The sequence below is a fragment of the Zonotrichia albicollis genome, chromosome 27 (genome assembly GCF_047830755.1).
Source record: "Zonotrichia albicollis isolate bZonAlb1 chromosome 27, bZonAlb1.hap1, whole genome shotgun sequence".
NCBI classification, from domain to species: domain Eukaryota; kingdom Metazoa; phylum Chordata; class Aves; order Passeriformes; family Passerellidae; genus Zonotrichia; species Zonotrichia albicollis.
This window is the reverse complement of record NC_133845.1, coordinates 7,962,256-7,981,206: the sequence shown is the minus strand read 5'-3', so window position 1 is coordinate 7,981,206 and position 18,951 is coordinate 7,962,256. Positions and strand designations below refer to the sequence as shown.

Here is an 18,951-nt window from a genome sequence, read left to right as displayed (position 1 = left end):
TGTGTCCTGCTAACTCAGCATTTATATCCAGTCACTTCTTCTCTTACTGAAATAGCTGTTTTCTTTCAAAGTGGGAAGTGGGTTAGATGTAGTACAGAAAGATCCACAGCCCCAGCCTGAAGCCCAGCAAAACAGTAACACACACAGAGCTCCAACCACAACAGTCCCGAACTGTACATTTTGGTTCTTTAAGCATATTATATTCTATTATATATAATTTGGAGCAAATCACATCTTAAAAAAAAAAACCTACAAAAAAAGACCAGGTTAAAAAGAACCATCTTATCAAGAAGATGGACAGGTTATTAGAAGATGGACAGCCCTTGGCCAGCTGGACAATGACTGTACACAAAACACGCTGTAGAGAACCAAAAGGATATGGCAGAGATCTATAAGGCTTTCTACACTTTTATTCTTCTCCTGGTCCAGCACATCTTTTGATCTCATTAAGCTTCAAGGTAATGTCAGAACAGTCACAACTTCATCTCCAGTATGTGCAAAAGTCAAAAATATTTACATAGACAGATAAAACTACAAAAGTAAAACCAAAACTAACAGCCAGGGTCATGGGTTAAAGTATTTCTTCAGAACCCAAGAGACAACAGTTTGGGTGTATTTGAAAACATATTCTACAAGGTACAGTTTGTTTCCACTGATAAAAAGGTTTCTTTGTTGAAGAAAACTAAAAGAGGATTGTTCTTGTGAACATCACCCTTTTCCTTTCCACTACAGTCCCATTTGCTGACAGACTTGTTCACACAGTGACTTTCTGTCTCTCATCTCCCTCTCCCCCATGCTCACTCTTACAGCAAAAAAACCACTTTGACTCTCACCCTGTCTTTGACAGTAAATTGACATGGATGTAAGTTACAATAACTCCGCTGTCAAAGACACCATCCTGAGTCACTAGGTAACAGTGGTGACAGCACGACTCCAGTGAAAGCAGACATCTTTTCCATGACTTTGAAAAGCCACTGAATAACCCCTTCCAAGCAACCTTCCCTGCTTAATAAAGATCCAGGATAACTGCTTTGTGTACAACTGAAAATGCAGAGGAACTGTATTTGCCAAAAGTCCTTTGGATGAAAAAAGAACAAAAAACAGCAAGACGTTTCTTAAAACAACAATTCCACAGAACCTGGATTTTCACGTCTGAACTGAAACATTTTGTTTTGCAGGTACAGCATGTTTTTTTCTGTGGAATTTCTACCCAGACATGGCAGTGCTGACCCTGGAGAAGCAAGGGCAGAACCCAGTCCAATTCCAAGCCATGGCTCGGGTTAGGCAGCCTCAGGTGTTTGGTTGGATGGAGGATGACAATAGGCTCAGGGAAGTCCTTAGAAAGTGATCCATGTTAAAACCATTGGTCACAGCTGATCCTGAGTCTGCTTTGGAGATGGAGCTGTTGTCACAACCACAGTGGACACTGCTTTAGTTGAGCCAGAGACTGTTCCTTGCTGGAGATGGGAGGCTGGAACTGTTTGAATTCGCACCTGTGTGAAATGGAAAGAAATAACTCATCTCAAGAACAACCTGGTGACACAATGACTGCACCTGCACTGTGCTCTGGTAATGTACCTGCTTCTGCAGCCAACAAAAACTCAGTGACTAGAACAACACCAAGCACCAAAAACACTGCCAGAACAGAATATGTCATAAGAAGATTATTCCACCCACTGCCCATGAGAGATGGTGACAGGAGATTTCCAGATTAGAGAGGAAGGCCTAAAAACTAGTTTGAATAAAAACCTGTATGTCAGCTGCTTTTACACATTTTCAGAAGAAGGACTTGGATCCATTTGATACCTCACTTCTACAGACTTGTTAATATCAGCTGTTGATGCAGATTAATGATTTGGAATTATGGAACACTAAATTTCCAGACAGAAAGATGGGTATGCAAATCAGTTATGTGATTTCTTCAAGAAAAAGTGACCCACAAAAGCTAAAGTACAAAGCACTACAAAGACTGCTGCATGTGTAGAAAAATCCTGACAGGACCTTTGGTTTTACATTCATTATACTGGCAGTGCTTCAAAAACATTTAAAAACTTTATTTGGATGGAGAGAACATAAAGGTGATGACAGATTCCATGTGCTTAATGCAGACACTACAACCCCATGTATCCAGTGTAATGTCCTAATGGAGATGTTAAGTCATTAAAAAGCAAATAGAATGATCATTCCGGGTGCCCTTACCTGTGTGGCTTGGCCTTGCTGCTGCAGCTGCTGTAGTTGCTGTGCAGTCAGAAAACTCACAGGCTTGTTCCCAGCAATCAGTTTAGTCCCTGCTGGCATTGTAGTCAGAATGATATTTCTGCCTAATCCACTGATGCTAAGGAATAATAATTGTTGAAAGGTTAGTAAACAGCACAGCAGGCTCAATCTTTCCAACTCCAAACCATTCTTCAATTGCTAGTAGATTATAGTTCTACCACATGTACTAACCATTTTAAGTAGTGGGGTTTTTTTCCCCCCCATAGAACTGGCAAATACACTAGTGACAACTTTATGTCAGTTTTTATAAATATGACAGAGAATTAATTTAGCACACAAATCACACCCATTAACTCTGGACCATGCACACACTGGGTTAGCCTGATCAGACCTGAACACTTCACAACGCAGAAAACAGCTGAGCACTTGAAATATTAACTAAGGGAGACACTATCAGAATTTATGGAAGAATAAACAAAAAGCCTTCAATATCTGAATGCCAGAAGAATTCTCACTAAGGCAGTTAACTTCTCTTGAATGGAGAGATAGCCTCAGATTACAGATATTTTTCAGTGTGTTAATTCTTGCTCAAACACACAGAACTAATTGAACAGCTGGTTTCAAGGCACAGAATGTTTTTTCTTTGTATTTGCTAGAATCTGCACCTCAAAAATAAATAACTAAAAATTACAATCTCATTGCAGACACCATATCCACTCAGTTTCTTGCAGCTGATGGACCTGTTAACAGACTGCAATCCTATTCCAGCCTCTGTCTGCTCTTCCAGTCTCTCTCTTCTGCTCCCCAGAAACCCACTGAACACAGACCTTCCTCAGCCAATTTCTAAAGCAGAACTATGAGATGCAAAGCACTCACTTGGCGCCAATGTTGCCCTTGATGATGGGGGCAGTGACCACGCTCTTGCCCTTCACTGGCTGGCTGATCACTGACAGGGGTACTGTGATCCGTGCTGGAAGTTTGCCCTGGGGAATGGGAAGAACACATGAGGAGCCATGGAGAGCTCAGCAGAGAAACTGGTTGACAACATCTGCTTTGTGAAAGTCCTGTGAGCAGAAACTGGCAGCAGTTTTGCTGATGAAATTTGTGCTCCAGTTCAGGCTTCTTAAAATTCATGTCCCTCTCATTCACTACACAGCTGTCTGAACCCTGAAAATCCACATCATCTTTGCACCACAGGATCCATGATTTTTATCCTTAGGAAACAACGATAGTGTCATTTAGCTTATGTAACCACAATACAGTTTATGGTGCCTTTAGATTAGGTCATTAAAACAGCATTCAAGGATGAAATCAGTAAAAAAGTTAAATAATAAGCACTTCTAGTTCTGAGTGTTCTATGACACCATTCCAAGGGAAATTATTGCCAGGGTGTGGGGCAAGACACAGAGCTGCATGAGGCAGGACTTCAGATATGCAAAGTTTATTTCATTCACTTGCAAAAGGACATAAGGGAAGTATCTGACTTTTGGGGGGCATTTAGCTGCAATTTGAACACCATGAAATGAGTTGCAGACCCATACCCAGAATACATTGTGGCTTCCTCATCATTGGAACTGTTCAAGGCAAAGTTGGATGAGGCTTGGAGCAACCTGATCTAGTGGAAGGCGTCCCTGCCCATGGCAGGGGATGGGACTGAATGAACTTTAACGTCCTTTACAACCTAAAATTTAGAACCTAAATAAAACCATTGCATGACTGCCACATTAATTTGAGTCTCTGTGGATGCAAAGAGCAGTTTTCAGCCATAAAACACCAGTGTATTTGGCAGCCCCCTTCTTTACCCACCCCCAGTGAGAGCTCAGCATTACTCACTGCCTGGGATGTAGATACCACTGTGGTGCTGACGGGCACCTGCCGCACAGCCGTGGCTCCTGTACCAATGGTGATGGGGGTTCCTGCAGTTCCTGAGGCCACGGCAACTGCTTTGGACACTGTGGCACTCATGGTGGGTAAGGAGGTGTGGCCTGTGCCAGCAATGCTCACTGCCGAGGACGAGGGCACCTGCTTAGCATGAGTGGCTACCGTGATGGTCTGCCCAGCTTTGGGGGGTATCACACCCAGCCCCTGCACAATTCTGATAGTGGCAGCTGGCTTGGCCTCCGTGGATGCCACCGTGGTTATGGCTTTGCTCTTCTGATCTGCCACAGTCATGCCCAGGGCAGGCATCAGGCGGAAAGCAGAACTTGTTGGCTCTGCAGTCTTTAAGTCAGGAGTCACTTTAACCACAGTGCCTCCGGCTGGGCTGGAAGAGGCAGGAGACACTGTGCTTGTCTTGGCTGGAGACTCAGCAGTCTGGACAGGGTTGGATGTCACGTGCAAAGTCGCAGAGATGCCTTTCCCACCAGCACTGCTTCCCGCAGCTGCTGTGAAGAGGTCCTGAGTCAGTTTGACAGTAGTGACTTGAGACTTGGCCAGGGTGGCCATCATATCTGGAGTGATGCGCAGCACTGTTTGTCCCTTTGCGTCCGTGGTGATGGAGGATGGGGGCAGGCGCAACACATCCTTCCCTTGGATCCGAAAATTGGTTGCTGTGAGTGGAATGCCACTTCCAGCCTGGGTCTTCACACCAAGCTGTCCTGTAATAGCCACCTGGGAGAGATCAGAGAAATGGCTCTGTCAAACTGGGAAAAGGTCCAAGGCACACTCAAAGCAGAACTTCCCAACAGGATGATGTTTGCTCCCACTAGAATGCAAGTGGAATAAGACCAGCACTCAGTACACTACTGGAAATAGTTCTGGTTGTTTATCAGATGGCATTCCCAATCCCATCTGAAATAGGAAATACTTGTGGGGTTAGTTTCTTTTCCAAACAAAATGAAGGAGAGATCACAAAAGAACCTGCACTAACACATCTTTCACCTGTACGTGAAAACAGGTCTCAAACACACAAAACTAGCAACTGTGTCAGCCCGCACAGTCCATCAACTTACACAGCATTACAGCTCTCAGATGTTTACATCTGCACAACAGGAAACAATCCGTTTCTCTCCCTCCCTCTCACCTGCTTGATGATGTTCTGGCCAGCCATGTTCTGAATGATAGTGGTGGAGGAGGTGCTGGCAGCAGAACTGCCTGGAGAGCTGGTCACTGGCTTCACAGCAGGGCTGGGCACTGCAGGCAGCCCCGTCACAGTGATACCTGCCTGGCTGGCCATGGAGCTTCCTGCTCTTGGCACCTGCACAGGGCTACTTTGAGCTTTTACAGGCAGAGTCATCACAGCCTACAGAAGAGAGGAGGAAGACTATGAGCAGACTACTACAGTAGGAACAGTCTAGTGATTCTTCTTTGTATTGTGTTAGCTTGCGAGTTCAGGGAAGTTCACAAGAATTCCCTTGCAAGGATTCCAACTGCTTGGAACTGTAGTGAGGTGGACGTCAGTCTCTTTTTCCAGGTAACAAATGACAAGACAAGAGGAATTGGCCTAGGGTTGCACCAGGGAGGTTAAGTTGGACATTAGGAAATTTCTTTTCACAGAAAGGGTGGTGAAGCATTGGAACGGACTGCCCAGGGCAGTGGTGGAGTCACCATCCCTGGAAGCGTTCAAAAAAATGTGTGGATGATGCACTTAAGGATATGGTTTAGTAGTGAACATGGCAGTGTTGCTGCTGTGTTCATGGCTGGACTTGATGATCTTGACAGTGTTTTCTAGGCTTAACGATTCTGTGATTCTAAGTTCTATGGACTTTTTATGTAATGCACAATTTAATGATGCCAGGTAAATATGTGAAAAACAGAGCACTGAACAGTATTGCATATGTAAAACTGTTTCTGTGCTCTTGACTGCAGTTAGTGCATGCTTCAAATGAGGACAGAATGCCTGCGCATCACACAAAAACACTGCAAGTCAGATCAGATGTCAAGATACTCTACCTCTTCCAACTCACCTGAGGGAGCACTTTGGTTTGTGTGGCTGTAGCTGGAACACGGATTTGAGGCACTGACGTGGGCTGCTGCTGCTGCTGCTGCTGCTGCTGGGTGACCACTGGGGCTTGCTGGGACACAGTTGGGAGGCTGGATTGGGCAGTGACCACACGGACCTGTGGCAGGCCTGAGGAGCTGCTGTGACTGACCACACAAGGGGTGGGCGCTGGCCCTGGCTGTGCCTGTGAGCTCTGAGCTGGGGACAGCAATGTCCCCAGCTGGGGCATGGTGGGAGAAGACACCAGAAGAACGCTATGGAAAGATAGAGCCAATAGGTCAGCAAATATGTAGGAAATTCACACAATCAGAGAATCACTGAGGTTGCAAAAGACCTCTGAGATCATCGAGTCCAACCTGTGACTGATCCCCACCTTGTCATCCAGCCCAGAACACTGAGTGCCATGTCCACTCGTTCCTTGGTCTCCTCCAGGGATGGAGACTCTACCACCTCCCTGGGCAACCTCTTTCAATGTCTAATTACGCTTTGTGAAGAAATTCCTCCTGATGCCCAACCTGAACTTCCCCTGGCACAGCTTGAGACTATGCCCTCTTACCATGCTGCTATTTTCCTGGGTGAAGAGTCCAACTCTCACCAGCCTCCAACCCCCTTTCAGGGAGTTGCAGAGAGTGGTATGGTCACCCCTGAGCCTCCTCTTCTCCAGGCTAAATAATCCCAACTCCCTCACTAGCGAATTATACAAATTATTGGAAAACAGCCAGCAGCATTCCCAAGTGACATAGGGGACAGGAGCAGTACCTCTGGCTGGGTTTTGCTGGCTCTGACCCAGCACCAGATACACTCTTGCTGACTGCCGACACCGGTGGGGGTGAGATGGGTGTTGCTGGCAATGCAGGGGCAGTTGGTGTCACGGGAGTCACAGGAGTTGGTGGCATGCTGGAGTCACTGAGGCTCAGCTGACTAGGATCTGCTGTGCTGGTGGGGAGGGCTTTCACAGTACCCTCCTTACTACTCGACTTCTACAAAGAAACCACATTCAGCATCACAAAATCTGGGGTTAATTGCTGCACCTTACAGTAGGCTGAGCACTGCAGCCTGAGTTCTATATGGTGGTGAATGATGCTCTGCTGTTAAATCCTGAAATCCAACATGACTGACTGTCTGCCTTTCCCCAGCGGCAACCCTGGACGAATTGGTGTGTTTGGTTGCTCTTGCTCTCAAGGAAAAGTGCACCTCAGTTGTGACAAATGTTCAGAACACGCAGATTTCCACCTTGGTTAATGTGCCAATAGACAAGTACTTCAGAAATATTTAATATCAGACATCCAAACCCTGAGGGCTTCAGCAGAGCAAGGGGGAGAACAGACGTGTTCCACACACTCTGTTACAAATTAACCTCAAAACTAGACCTGAAAGACCATCCCTTTGATAGGGAGCACAAATGAGAGGACAACAGTGGAAGCTGTGTGGAGGAAAAGTTCTCTCTCTCCCTGTTCATTCTGTGCACTGACATTCATATACCTCATGAATTACTAACTCAAACATGGTAATTTTCATCACCTGCTATGGATGCAGAATTTATGGATTAAATTAAGACTAATTTCCTTCTCAATCCCAAAACCAGCTGTGCAACCCTGAGCAAAGAAATCTACCATTTTAGCTGGAGGTTTTGGCTTCTGAAGAGCTTTCTTGGCCTTTGCTGCAGCAGCTTGAGCATGATGGATCCGTTCTGCAAGGACGAATTAATGGTTAGAGCTCCTGAACACAAGCAGACAGATTTAAGGAAGAGGCTAAGTAAAAGGGGCAGATTCTTCTTCAGACAAGGAATTAAACACACAGTCATGTAACGGTGCAAAGAAAAACATCTAGAAAATTAGCCAAAAATGTTGAAAATAAGACACATAAAAACATATATCTGCAGTTATTGCACATGGGATGGTATTTTTCTGATAAATGCTTCAAAGTGACACACTGCTCTCTAAGACTGGGTTTAAGTGCTGAAGGACTAACATAAGCAATTTGACTAGGGAAAAAAGCTCGACTGACAAATCAGTGTTCATTATCCATCTTTAAAAACATTTTTAATTTTTAAGATCACCAACTCAGGCTTACCAAACTCTTCCTCGCTCCTGTCCCGGTGCAGGTAAATCCACAACTTCCGCCCAATATCGTATTTCACACAGGGATCTTTCTCATAATGCAATCGGTCCAGAGCACCACTAACAACAGTGTTAACCTGCAGTTCAGAATTCATAGATTATAAGATATCCTTTGCTGGACTAGCTAAAACTGATGAACAGCAACATGATCCTATTTGGTATAAAATCTGAGTAAGCTGCAAGCAATCTCCACCTGAGGGAGAAGTGACTGAGGGAAGATATTGCATCACAGGATGGTGTTTGCCACCTTGGGTTACATGGAGCTTCCACCAAATCTCTGAAAATTGACTGTTCCTCAATCTAAAATGTGAGCAGCTCCATGACAGTGTTAACACTATGGCTTTTCCAGCTGGCTTTTCATCATCCAAAGTTGGTGCAGATTTGCAGCAGCTCATCATAGTAGTACACAGCTCCCTTTTGCATAAAAACAGCAGCATAAAAACTATTGGGCCTTTGCCACTGAATACTGCCTGGCACCATGCAGTGTATTTTTATGAGAATCTGAGGCCAGACAAGACATCCAACTTACCTGAGCACTTGTAACATCTGGAGCTAGGAACTGGGAATCTTTGAGCAGCTCACAGATTTCAGCTCGAGTTCCCTCTCCATTAGGAAGGCGAGCAGCAGCATCACGAACTGAAACAAAAAAACAGAGCTTAAACTTCCAGCTGTAACTGGACAGCAGTACTCAGGTACTTCATCAGATAAATTTTGGGACTGCTCTATTACCCTTGCTCTCACAGTGTCTACTTGCTTACTAAAATCTAGCCCCAAAAATCCCTCAAAAATACGAGGAGAGATTATAAAGGATCATTTTAAAGTATATCAACTGTGCCAACTTTGTGCTAATAGTGATGAACTTGGGTACCAGCATTCAACCCCAATGCAGATTTCTGAAATCATTGTTTTAGGGGTCAGAGGAATGTTTTTCTTCTTTATAGAAGTTTTTCTGCCATGACCTTACCAAGAGATAAAATGGTGACATATGCTGGTCTGTCTGAGCGCAGGAGAGAATGTTCCCGGGCTTTGTTTAAGGAGGTTTCCTTGTCAAACACTCCCTTCACAGGACCAACAACCGACTCAAAGCCATGCATCCGGAAGGTGAAGGCTTTGTGGGGCTGGCTGTAACGGTAACGCTCCTGGAGGTGAACACAAGAGCACTGACTTTACCAGGAAATATACAGCAAAGCCTCATGTCATATTACCAAGTAAGTTGTCATCATTCTCTAGAGAAAGCCTTTTTAAACTAAAGGCTCAAATACTGCTATACAGACTTATTTTGGATCAAGAAAATCACAAACTATTTCATGCAAAGTACAATGCTCCACTTAAGCAAGTTGTGCAGGTGCAACGCATTCACTGTCAAGCACCTGCACAGACTAGAGAGGTGCCAGAAATACAAGAGATACTCCTTCTGTCCCCTTCCCCTTCCTCCCTTTATCTGGCTAAAGAGAGATTTCCAAAATTTAACTTATAAATTCTGTCCTGTAGACAGCACTTGGAGAGAAGGGAGAAGAATCCCTGTCATGTGTTTGCCCTCTAATTCCCACTTGCATCTACTACAGATAAGATAACTAAGTGGATGGTTGCACTTACTGACACTTATTTTTGGTTTGCACACATACATGGCCAAAAAATAAAGAGGTAAGTGGGAGATGGTGGGATGGCAAAGGAGACAGCGGGGTTGGCACAACCAACTGACACTATCAATTCCGTTAATTTTATCCAATTAGTTTTTACCAAATTAATTTTACCCACTGGAATACCCACTGGAAATACTGATGATTTTGAAACAAGGCTATGTCATTAGCAAGTTTTATGCAAGGCCAAGATACTGACTTCAAGGCAGAAGTAACATATCAATCCTTCACATGAACTACATTTGTGTACAGTATAAAATGGCGGTCCTACACAAATTCTCCTGATTTAGTGGCCAACTGTTTTAACAAGTGCCTTTAAAATAAAGGGTCTCTTCTTACTTGCTCTTGAAACACCCGTTTCTCCTCTCCAGTGCTAGGCCGGACTACATAGTCAGTCCTTCTGAAACAAAGGCACCATCAGTTCTGAGCACAAGAAGCCCACAACAGTCCCAAATGATAAAACTCCTTATCCTTCTGCAAATTCTTCTGAACAAATCCTGAAAATATTTATGGTAACAAAAGCAAATCCTGCAGAAATCTTAAAGTATGCTATGTGCAGTACCTGAAGGCAAGCAAGGACTATAAATTATCTCATTAGTAAAACCTAAGCTAGACTGCAGCTTTGTTCTGATAATATATGTGAACTTGGATAAAATCAGTTGATTTCATGAAGTCCAGTTACTGCATTTATAAAATCAAACTATCAAATTTTCTCCTGCCCCATGATGTAAAATTGTTTTATTTTAAGATCCAGAGGCACAAGGCCCAAATCCCACAGATTCAGCAGCACTACAAAGGCTTTCAAGCAGTGTTGCACACTTACACTCTGGGCAGTGGCATGGCATCTGAGCTGTCTTCATTTTCCTATTGAGAAAGAAATGTCAATGTTGGGTAGAACTCAGTCAGGTTTCATCCTCCTAGAAGGTGATTTTTGTTTCACTCACTTTGAAAAAAGTCTGGTCTTTGGTCTCCAACCAGAGATGAAACAGTGCTGACAGTTCCTTCTCATGATCTTGGTAACTACCTAGTAAGAAATAATGAAAATGTAAAAATAGAACTCTTGTAATTGTTAGGAAGCCAGATGCTTGTAATTCCCAGTCCTCTCCTGTTCCCTTCTCTTCTCAATGCATAACCAGTCACAGATGTTCAAACTGCAATATTTGAACACCTCCAGGCTTAGGAAATGCTAAATCCCAGTGATTCCCAGGAAATGCTAAATCCCCAGTGATTTTGGTGGTACAAAAAAGATGGTGTTTCAACTCCTAACACAGAAGGCAAGATGTTGTTTGGGACACAGTCCCCTGTTCCCACTCTCCAAAGTAATCCCAGTTACTGAATCCATGAGCAAAAACACTGGCCTACGTAACCTCCACCATAAACTGTGAAAAGGATCAGAGGAAAAGCTTCCTGACTCCAAATCTCTGCCAGTTTAAGCCTGCAAATGTGATCACTAGAATCACCATAGTAAAGAATGAAAAATTCTGTGTAGTAACTAAAGGAATGAACATAAACACCGAACATCTGTAATTTAATCAGTATGAGCCTAAGCACACTGATCATTAAGTTGCTCTTTGGTTCCCAATTTTAAAAATGAGAATAGTATCAGTTTGCTCTACAGAGAAGCTTAATTCCTTTGCAGTTGTGATAATTACTAATTACTCTGAATCATCAGAAGGTATGCTCTACAGAAGAGAAAATAGGAAGGTGTTCAGACAAATTTGAAGGCTGACAAACATAGTTAAGTCCGCAAGAGAAAGAAATACAGCCCAGTGCCTTTGTTCATTTATGTTCTGTCTGCTGCTGATACTGATGTCTTGTGAACACCTCAAATCCAAAACATGTATTAGCTCAGCTAAAAGAAAAGAAAATGCCTAACCATGGAATTAACAGCTCTGTTTGTGTTTCTCTCCAGGCTGCAGAAAAATGAAAAGTAAAGTCCTGGAGAAAACAACAAACCTTTACTATAGTACATATCATAGAAGAACACAAGGTACTCACCAAGCAATTTCCACTGCTGAGTTTTCTCCTTGAATTCAACAAAAGGTGAGAAGCTGGAAGGAGCATCTACAATGACAAAGGTACGTGTCAGGGACATTATACCATTATCCAACCTCAAAATCATACTGTGGTTATGTGAAGTTAAAGACTCACACTGACAGACAGAGCATTTTAAATGATGATGTAAGTGCATCTCTAAATTTATCCTTGCCCTTGGGAAGGGGATAGGATCCCTTTATCACCTTGGGAAGGTCAGCATCTCAAGAGTATAAGGGCAAGCACAAAGAAAGAACAGAACAGAACAGGATAATGAGCCTTCCAACAACAGGCTGTCAGCTAAGAGCCTCTTCCTGCTGTTCACCATGTTCAGACCCGTTATTTAGTGCACCGGGATGAGAAAATGCCGGCTGAGCACTTTATCTTCAAGCTGAAGAGGAAAAAGAAATATGAGGCCCCAGGGACTGTTATTGTACAGTGAAAATTCATGGACTCATGGGAAGAGAACTTGAGATTTACAGTATCCACCAGCACTATGGACAATATGCTGCAAGGCCACCACAAGGACACCATTCTGTCTCTACCTTTAAAATGTCTCACTAAGCAAATCAGAACCACAGAATAATTCAGTTTGAAAGGAATGGCTGAAACTCAACTGGCCCAAGCCCAAGATGGGTAAACCTCATGTTTCAGTGGATTGCTCAGGGCATCATCTAGCTTGATTTTTATTATCTCCAAACACAACTAGAACTTCACACTGTGGGGGAAGAGACTAATTCTTTCCTGCTTCAAATACCCTGCCTGAAGCCATGATCAGAACATGAGAAACTGTCTAGAGGCAATTTCACAGACATTTTCACATACTTGGGAATCATGCTGGGTCTTATGTACTATCCACATGCAAAACAAGTCGACCACAACCAAGGCATGTCAACCAAACAGCCTATCACAGAAATACTGCAAGCAATACAAGGATTTCTTGTAGTGGTGAATGAGAAGTTGATTTGAGCTACAATGCAAACCAGCACTAACTAGAACAGAGAAAAAGCACAATTAGTATTTTTAACATCTCTTCTTACCTCTGCTATCACCTGCCAAATACTGCAAGGCAGGTAAAACCAATTCAGACCAATTAGGGGCAAAGGAGAACCAGTTATTTAGTGCACTGGCATGAGAAGATTGCCAATCCAGAACTTTATCTTCAAGCTGAAAAAGAAAGATAATTATTTTATTAATGATCTCACAAGTTTAAACTATGACTGTCTTCACTGAAAACAAACCAGCTGAACACATGCAGGGGACAAAAAGGTTTTTATGTACGTGAAATAATCACCTGACTTTTTCAAGTAACACAGCACCAAAGAAGGGGAAAACACTTCCCGATCTCTGCCCTTAATATAGAAAATATATCAAACCATGTTCTATAGAATGGGTATGGAAAAACTCACAGATTCAATTGACTAAACTCATGAAACATGTTAAAACCAGAAAGTGGTAGCACTCCCACAGGGTTTAATTTCCTTAATATGTAATCTAAGTCTTATTATAATTTACAGCAAAGTAAGTCTGGAGAAAAGTCACTATTACAAAGCTGTAAGCTCCTCTATTCTTTGCTTCCTGCAAAGATTCCTAGTAAGTGGGTGGTTCCTTACCACAGAGAGAATAGCAGGTCCTTCCAGAAAGAGTATCTCCAAAAGAAGGAAAAAGAAGCTGGATGATATTTCATTTACTTCAAGGCATGGCTTCATATCTTCAAGAGGTCTTCAAAAGAAAGAGAACGCAGAGTAAATCCTCTGAGTAAATATTCACCTCCATATACAAAGAGGAACACCACGTATTTCACACATCCCAAACTGCATGAAAATGCAGCCAGAAACAGTCCCACAAAAATGTGAGCTGAAACATGTTGCTTTTTCCACCCATGTTAGGTGTTCAAGGCCCTCTGGAACACTTACTCCTCTTTGACAGATGACAGAGGGAGTGGGGAAAAATCCTGAGACATTGATGGGAGTCCATCTGCATTGCCAAGAGAGTCAGCCAAATCTTCCACCTCAGATTTAATAATCTTTGGCTTCTTTTTTTTCTTATCTTCCTTGTCCTTCACCTTTTTCTTGAGGGTTGCGAGGTCAAATAAGGCTTCAGATATGATAGAAGTTAAAAAGAATACTTAGCTTCTTACTATATCTTAATGAAAGTCATAAACTATTTAAGTATGTATCTAGAAATGTATGTTGTATGCACTCTTTCACACATCAACCATTCCACTTTTCCAGCTGCTGTAATAAATCTTCACTTTTCCCCTCAACAGAAAACCTCTAGTTTTTAAATCAACATATATGAAATAAAAAAGCAAAGGATCCACTGACTTGCTAAGGAACCTTTCCTGCCAGCGTTCACTCGAGTCATGATGTCCTCAAGGGTCAGGTCTGTCGTGACTAGATCCGGGTGATCCTACACAGGAAAATAGTACAGAAATTAAACTGAGAAAGGACAAAGTCTTAAGACAGCCATAACGTGAAGAAGTGCCCAAGTACTAAAATGCACCAAACTCAACCAGGATCAGCTTATTAAATTATTTACTGCAATAAAAGTTGGGAAGTCTTCTAACCCTGAAAACCAAAACTTTGTCCCTCCAAAACACATAACACATAAAATTATAAAATCCTTCTATCGAGGTGAACATGGCCAGAAGCTGCATCTCTACACTGACAATGGAACCCAGGTTACAACAACGAGCTAATGGGTAGGTGCACACAAAAAATAGCAATCATTTTGTCACCCAGAAGTACCCTGATCTTTATGGCTAGGAGATAAAAACATCCAAGTTAAAATGTAGTCCCACCCCCCAAGACTTTTTGACATCTTACAGGCTGACGTTTTCGTTTCTCGTGGTGCTTCTTCAACATCATCTTTAAATCACTTTCTCCAAGTTCTATCTTGTCTGCAATGAAAATAATCATTTGCAGTTTTCCTCTATTGTTACCTTCCACACTTCTTAGAATGCCATTTTCTATCCATTTACACTTCCAGCAATCTCCAAATTTCAGTAACAAATTTCTCCATATATGAATTTCCTTCATTCATTCATCCATTCATTTCAGTGCTTCATTCAGTCCTCAGACTTCACTGCTGATGCAAGCATGGAAAAGAAGCCAGAACCAGCTTGAACAGTTTGAAAAATTTATTACAGTCACTATAGGAGGAATTCTCAAGTATTTTGAACTGGACTATGCTAATGCTTCAACATCTAAAATATAACAGAGGAATCAGTAATATTACAGAAACTATGATTCTTGTGTTCAAATACTGGCCTTGCAAGAAGAAAAAGATTAAACTGGGAAAAGAGTCAACTATTTTGAAGACTGCAAAAATGAAGCATCACATGATTTCCCATCGAGCAATAGATTTTAAAGATGATTTCCTGCAAGGTCTCAAGGTAATTCTCTCCCCTCTAGCCATACTGACCCCCTTTGTTTGGTTCTCACCTGCAGTTTTCATGTCCAAGGTTGACAACGTGGGGATCACTCTCAGGGGAACTGGTGGACTTGAACAACGTGCTGGAGAGCGTGGAGGCCAAGAGATTAGATCTAAAATAGAGGTATAAATTTACTTCTGCAAGATCCGACACCAATCTGCTGAACTATTACCATGTGTTCATTAGATCCCAGCCAGTGGAAGTAGAGCCCAGAATCAAAAATGTGTCTTTTTCCATTCACACCTGGAGTCTTCAGTTCAGCCCAGGACATTACCTTCTTCATCAGAAGACAAGGCAGTGTCTCCACACTCCTCTTTCACTTCCCTCAGGATCTTCAAGTAGCGCCGATGTGTCCGTCTGTCTCGTTCTTCCGAGTCGTATGTTGGTGGGAAGTGCTTTCTCCTTAGAGTCATGTCAGGGCCTCCTTTCCTGGCTAATTCCAGCAAGTGCTGAAAGGAAAGATTCATGTGACATTAGCTATGTCAGCTACAGTGCTGTAAGCCAGGACAGGTAAGCCCAGCTCAGATAACTTCCAGCAAGGTTACCATGAGGTGCCATCAGCACCTCAGATCTGTACAAGGGGAACCTTAGGAAGAATCAGTATCTGCCACACACAGGATTTTAAACCTAGCATTTTAGACCATCGTTTAAAGGGGAGAAAAAAAAACCAGGTGAAATTTCTACACCTTCTTCTCCACACGTAACACTACGTGTCATTTTATGCGAACTGTTGAGAAGAACTTAAATTGGTGTGAGGTGTAGTTTCCACACAAGTATGTAACAATGTATCCTTTGAAAAAACCATTTTACTTCTCATGGCTACAGAGGAAACAACTTCCTATGTATTCCATATTGTTGTCCAATTAAGTTGTGGATGCCCCATCCTTAGAAGTGGTCAAGGCTAGGAGCAACCCGGTCTAATGAAAGGTGTCCTTGCCCATGGCAGGGGATTGGAATGAGATGAGCTTCAAGGTTTCTTCCAACCCAAATCATTCTGGGATTCTCTATTTTCCACAACATTGTAGGCCATTTTATAAAAACAGATTTTCTTCTTCATCCCTACATACCAAATGTTTCAATGTCTAAGTGTAATGAAAATAAATGAGCAATAAACACATTTCAGTTGGCAAAAATTTGCTCACAGCAGAGGAAGACTTTACCAGGGATTTGCAGGAATGAGAATCAGAGGTTTGGATGCACATATTTTCTAACTGTAGTTGCTTCAGAAATGGTAAACAAACAAAGGTAGAATGACTTGTTAAGAAAATAATAAGTTGCAAAGGTGCAAATGCAGGAAATGGGAACAAGGTGGGCATGAAAAGAAGACAGGTCACACAAGTGAGAGCTATGAGAGTTACACAGCCTGAAATACAGCAACGAGTCTATATGGCCCACTGGAAAATCCAGAAGCATTACTCATTCAGTTCATTAGAGGAAAGACCTCAGAGAACTGTGACTGCACCAAGACACTTTTAATAAAGACAAGTTATCCATCCCAGAGCACGCTCACATTGCGGGAAGCGAGGATCTGCTTGAGCAGCCTGTAGAAGTACTGCTGCTGGGCACTCAGGTAGCGCTTGTACTGCGACTTGTAACAGAGCTGCCGGTACTTCACCACCTCGGGATTGAAGTGTCCATCTGTAACAAAGACAAAACACACACTGGGTTTTCAACTGCTAGCTGAGATCTTGCCCCAAACCTGCAGGGAAGCTCACGAGGCTGACTGACCCCGGAAGAGTTTCTGGGCGATGTGCAGCGGGTTCCCAAACCGAAAGTTCTCCCCACTGAACAGCGCTGAGATGAGTTTGTTCTGATGCTCTCGGTTGTTCTCAGGGAAGTGAGGCAGAAACTTTTTTAGGTGCTCTTGCTGCTCATCTGTCAGGACCTCCTGCCATGTTGACAAGCTGACAACCTCAAAGAAGATCTCAGGCTAAAGAAAGCAAGAAACAACAGTGAAGAAAATGCAGCCACGTTTTTGACAATTTTCTAGCCCTTGATGCTTTTTAAGGGACACCAGTCATGAGACACTGTTTTATAAGACACAGGAAACAATAGAGCATAAAAATGAAAGGTCAAGAAATTGATACTACTAACAAGAAAAAAAAAATCAAAGCTTGCAACAATCTTCTTATTGGCAATTTAAAAATAATAAGAATGTAACAGAATTGATTTAAAAGATATTGTCCCGAGATTAATCAAACACTCGACACTTTTCCCAAGGCAGTCAAAAACACCTCCCCTTTCCAGTTTGCTCCATAAGCCCCAAAAAAAGGAGTTAAACACATTGCTTATATAGAGGCTATGATAAGGTGAAGTGTCTCAGCACTACTCACATCCTCCAGGAGGTCCTCAGGCAGACTGACCCGACTGGTGCCCAGCATGCAGTCCTCCATAATCCGTGTGCAACTGCCCTCCAGCTCCAGGGGGTCTGTGAGCATGTGATCCAGGGACTCCATCCTCAAGCCCTCCTGCTCCTGGAAAACGACAGCAAAACCCTCAAAAACCAAAAATCCCAAACCCAGATACATCCATCCTGATGTGAGGAATGATGGAGGACCCACCTTTGATCAATGATTGTTTAAATGGTAGCTATGGAGTGGGCCTTCAATATCTGTGTGTGTATATATATATGTGTGTGTGTGTATGTATGTATACACACACATACATATGTATACACATCAAACCCATACATACACACGCACATATATATATAAAACACACATGGAGAAGCATGGTCATGCCAATGGAGAAGTGCTTTTCCAGACAGGTAGACTGGGAAGTACAGCTGACCCATCACACTTTCCTTCCCACCAGCAGGAACCCTTTTCAACACTGTTAAACAGACATCTAAGACTACATTTCAATCCAAAAGGCGGTTTTAGGGTGCAGAAGCGAAGGTCAGGTCTAAGGTGGGGTTTGCCTCAGGCTGAAGGTGTGACAGGGCCAGGAGCCCCGTCCCCTCCGGCGCGACACAGCCGGACCGCTCTGAGATGAGAAGAAACGCATAAAACACCCGAAATAAAGAAAAGGGGAATAAAACCACGCAATGAAACGGGTGGGACAGCGAAGAAAACAAGAAAACAGGTTTATTTCATACCCCTCACGCGGCCCGGCTGAAGGCGGAAGGCGGCGGCGCTGCCGCGCCTGCGCAAACGCCCCGCCCTGCCGAACTGCGCATGCGCGCGGCCCCGGAGTCACGACAGGCCGCGACAGTGCAGTGGCCTACCAGAGGACAAGTGTGGAAGTTCCCCTGAAAATACGGTAGTTGTGGAATGCTGAAGCCACCTATCAGTGGCAGATTTATACGTCTTGACTGCAGTCCTGTGCAGTGGATTAGCCATTGAGATGCTGTGGTAATATTACAATGAAGTGTTGAAAGGCTGAATATTTTGAATTTTAATGCAAATTTTCATACAGCAAACGGAGGTTCTTACTGTCTCTCCGTGCCTTTACCCACTGCCAGCCCCCTCCAAGGACGCACATTAACAATTTCCAGAATAACACTCATTTAATAAAATCTCGACGGGGTAAGGTGCAGGATTGCAGGTGACAGTAAGGCAATGT

The 18,951-nt window shown here is 43.1% G+C and overlaps 1 protein-coding gene across 2 annotated transcripts; it reads right to left on the bottom strand.

The window, feature by feature from the left end:
• Positions 1-390: 390 nt before the first annotated feature.
• Positions 391-18,573, bottom strand: NFRKB (nuclear factor related to kappaB binding protein). Of its 2 annotated transcripts, none has more exons than XM_005496339.4 (26): positions 18,485-18,573; positions 17,721-17,861; positions 17,116-17,317; positions 16,898-17,025; positions 15,662-15,836; positions 15,398-15,499; positions 14,780-14,853; positions 14,279-14,363; positions 13,868-14,048; positions 13,565-13,673; positions 12,992-13,118; positions 11,916-11,981; positions 10,862-10,941; positions 10,741-10,781; positions 10,257-10,317; positions 9,242-9,416; positions 8,807-8,913; positions 8,231-8,354; positions 7,771-7,847; positions 6,917-7,137; positions 6,123-6,411; positions 5,240-5,458; positions 4,051-4,827; positions 3,094-3,200; positions 2,200-2,335; positions 391-1,493 (listed from the first exon to the last, which is right to left on the bottom strand). In XM_005496339.4, exons 2-26 carry the CDS (start codon positions 17,841-17,843, stop codon positions 1,368-1,370), a joined length of 3,912 nt encoding a protein of 1,303 aa, XP_005496396.2. In that variant the 5' UTR covers positions 17,844-17,861; positions 18,485-18,573; the 3' UTR covers positions 391-1,367. The 2 variants fall into 2 exon arrangements, with proteins under 2 accessions (XP_005496396.2, XP_026654417.2); XM_026798616.2 differs by having other exon boundaries at positions 10,257-10,314.
• Between the last annotated feature and the right edge of the window lie 378 nt (positions 18,574-18,951).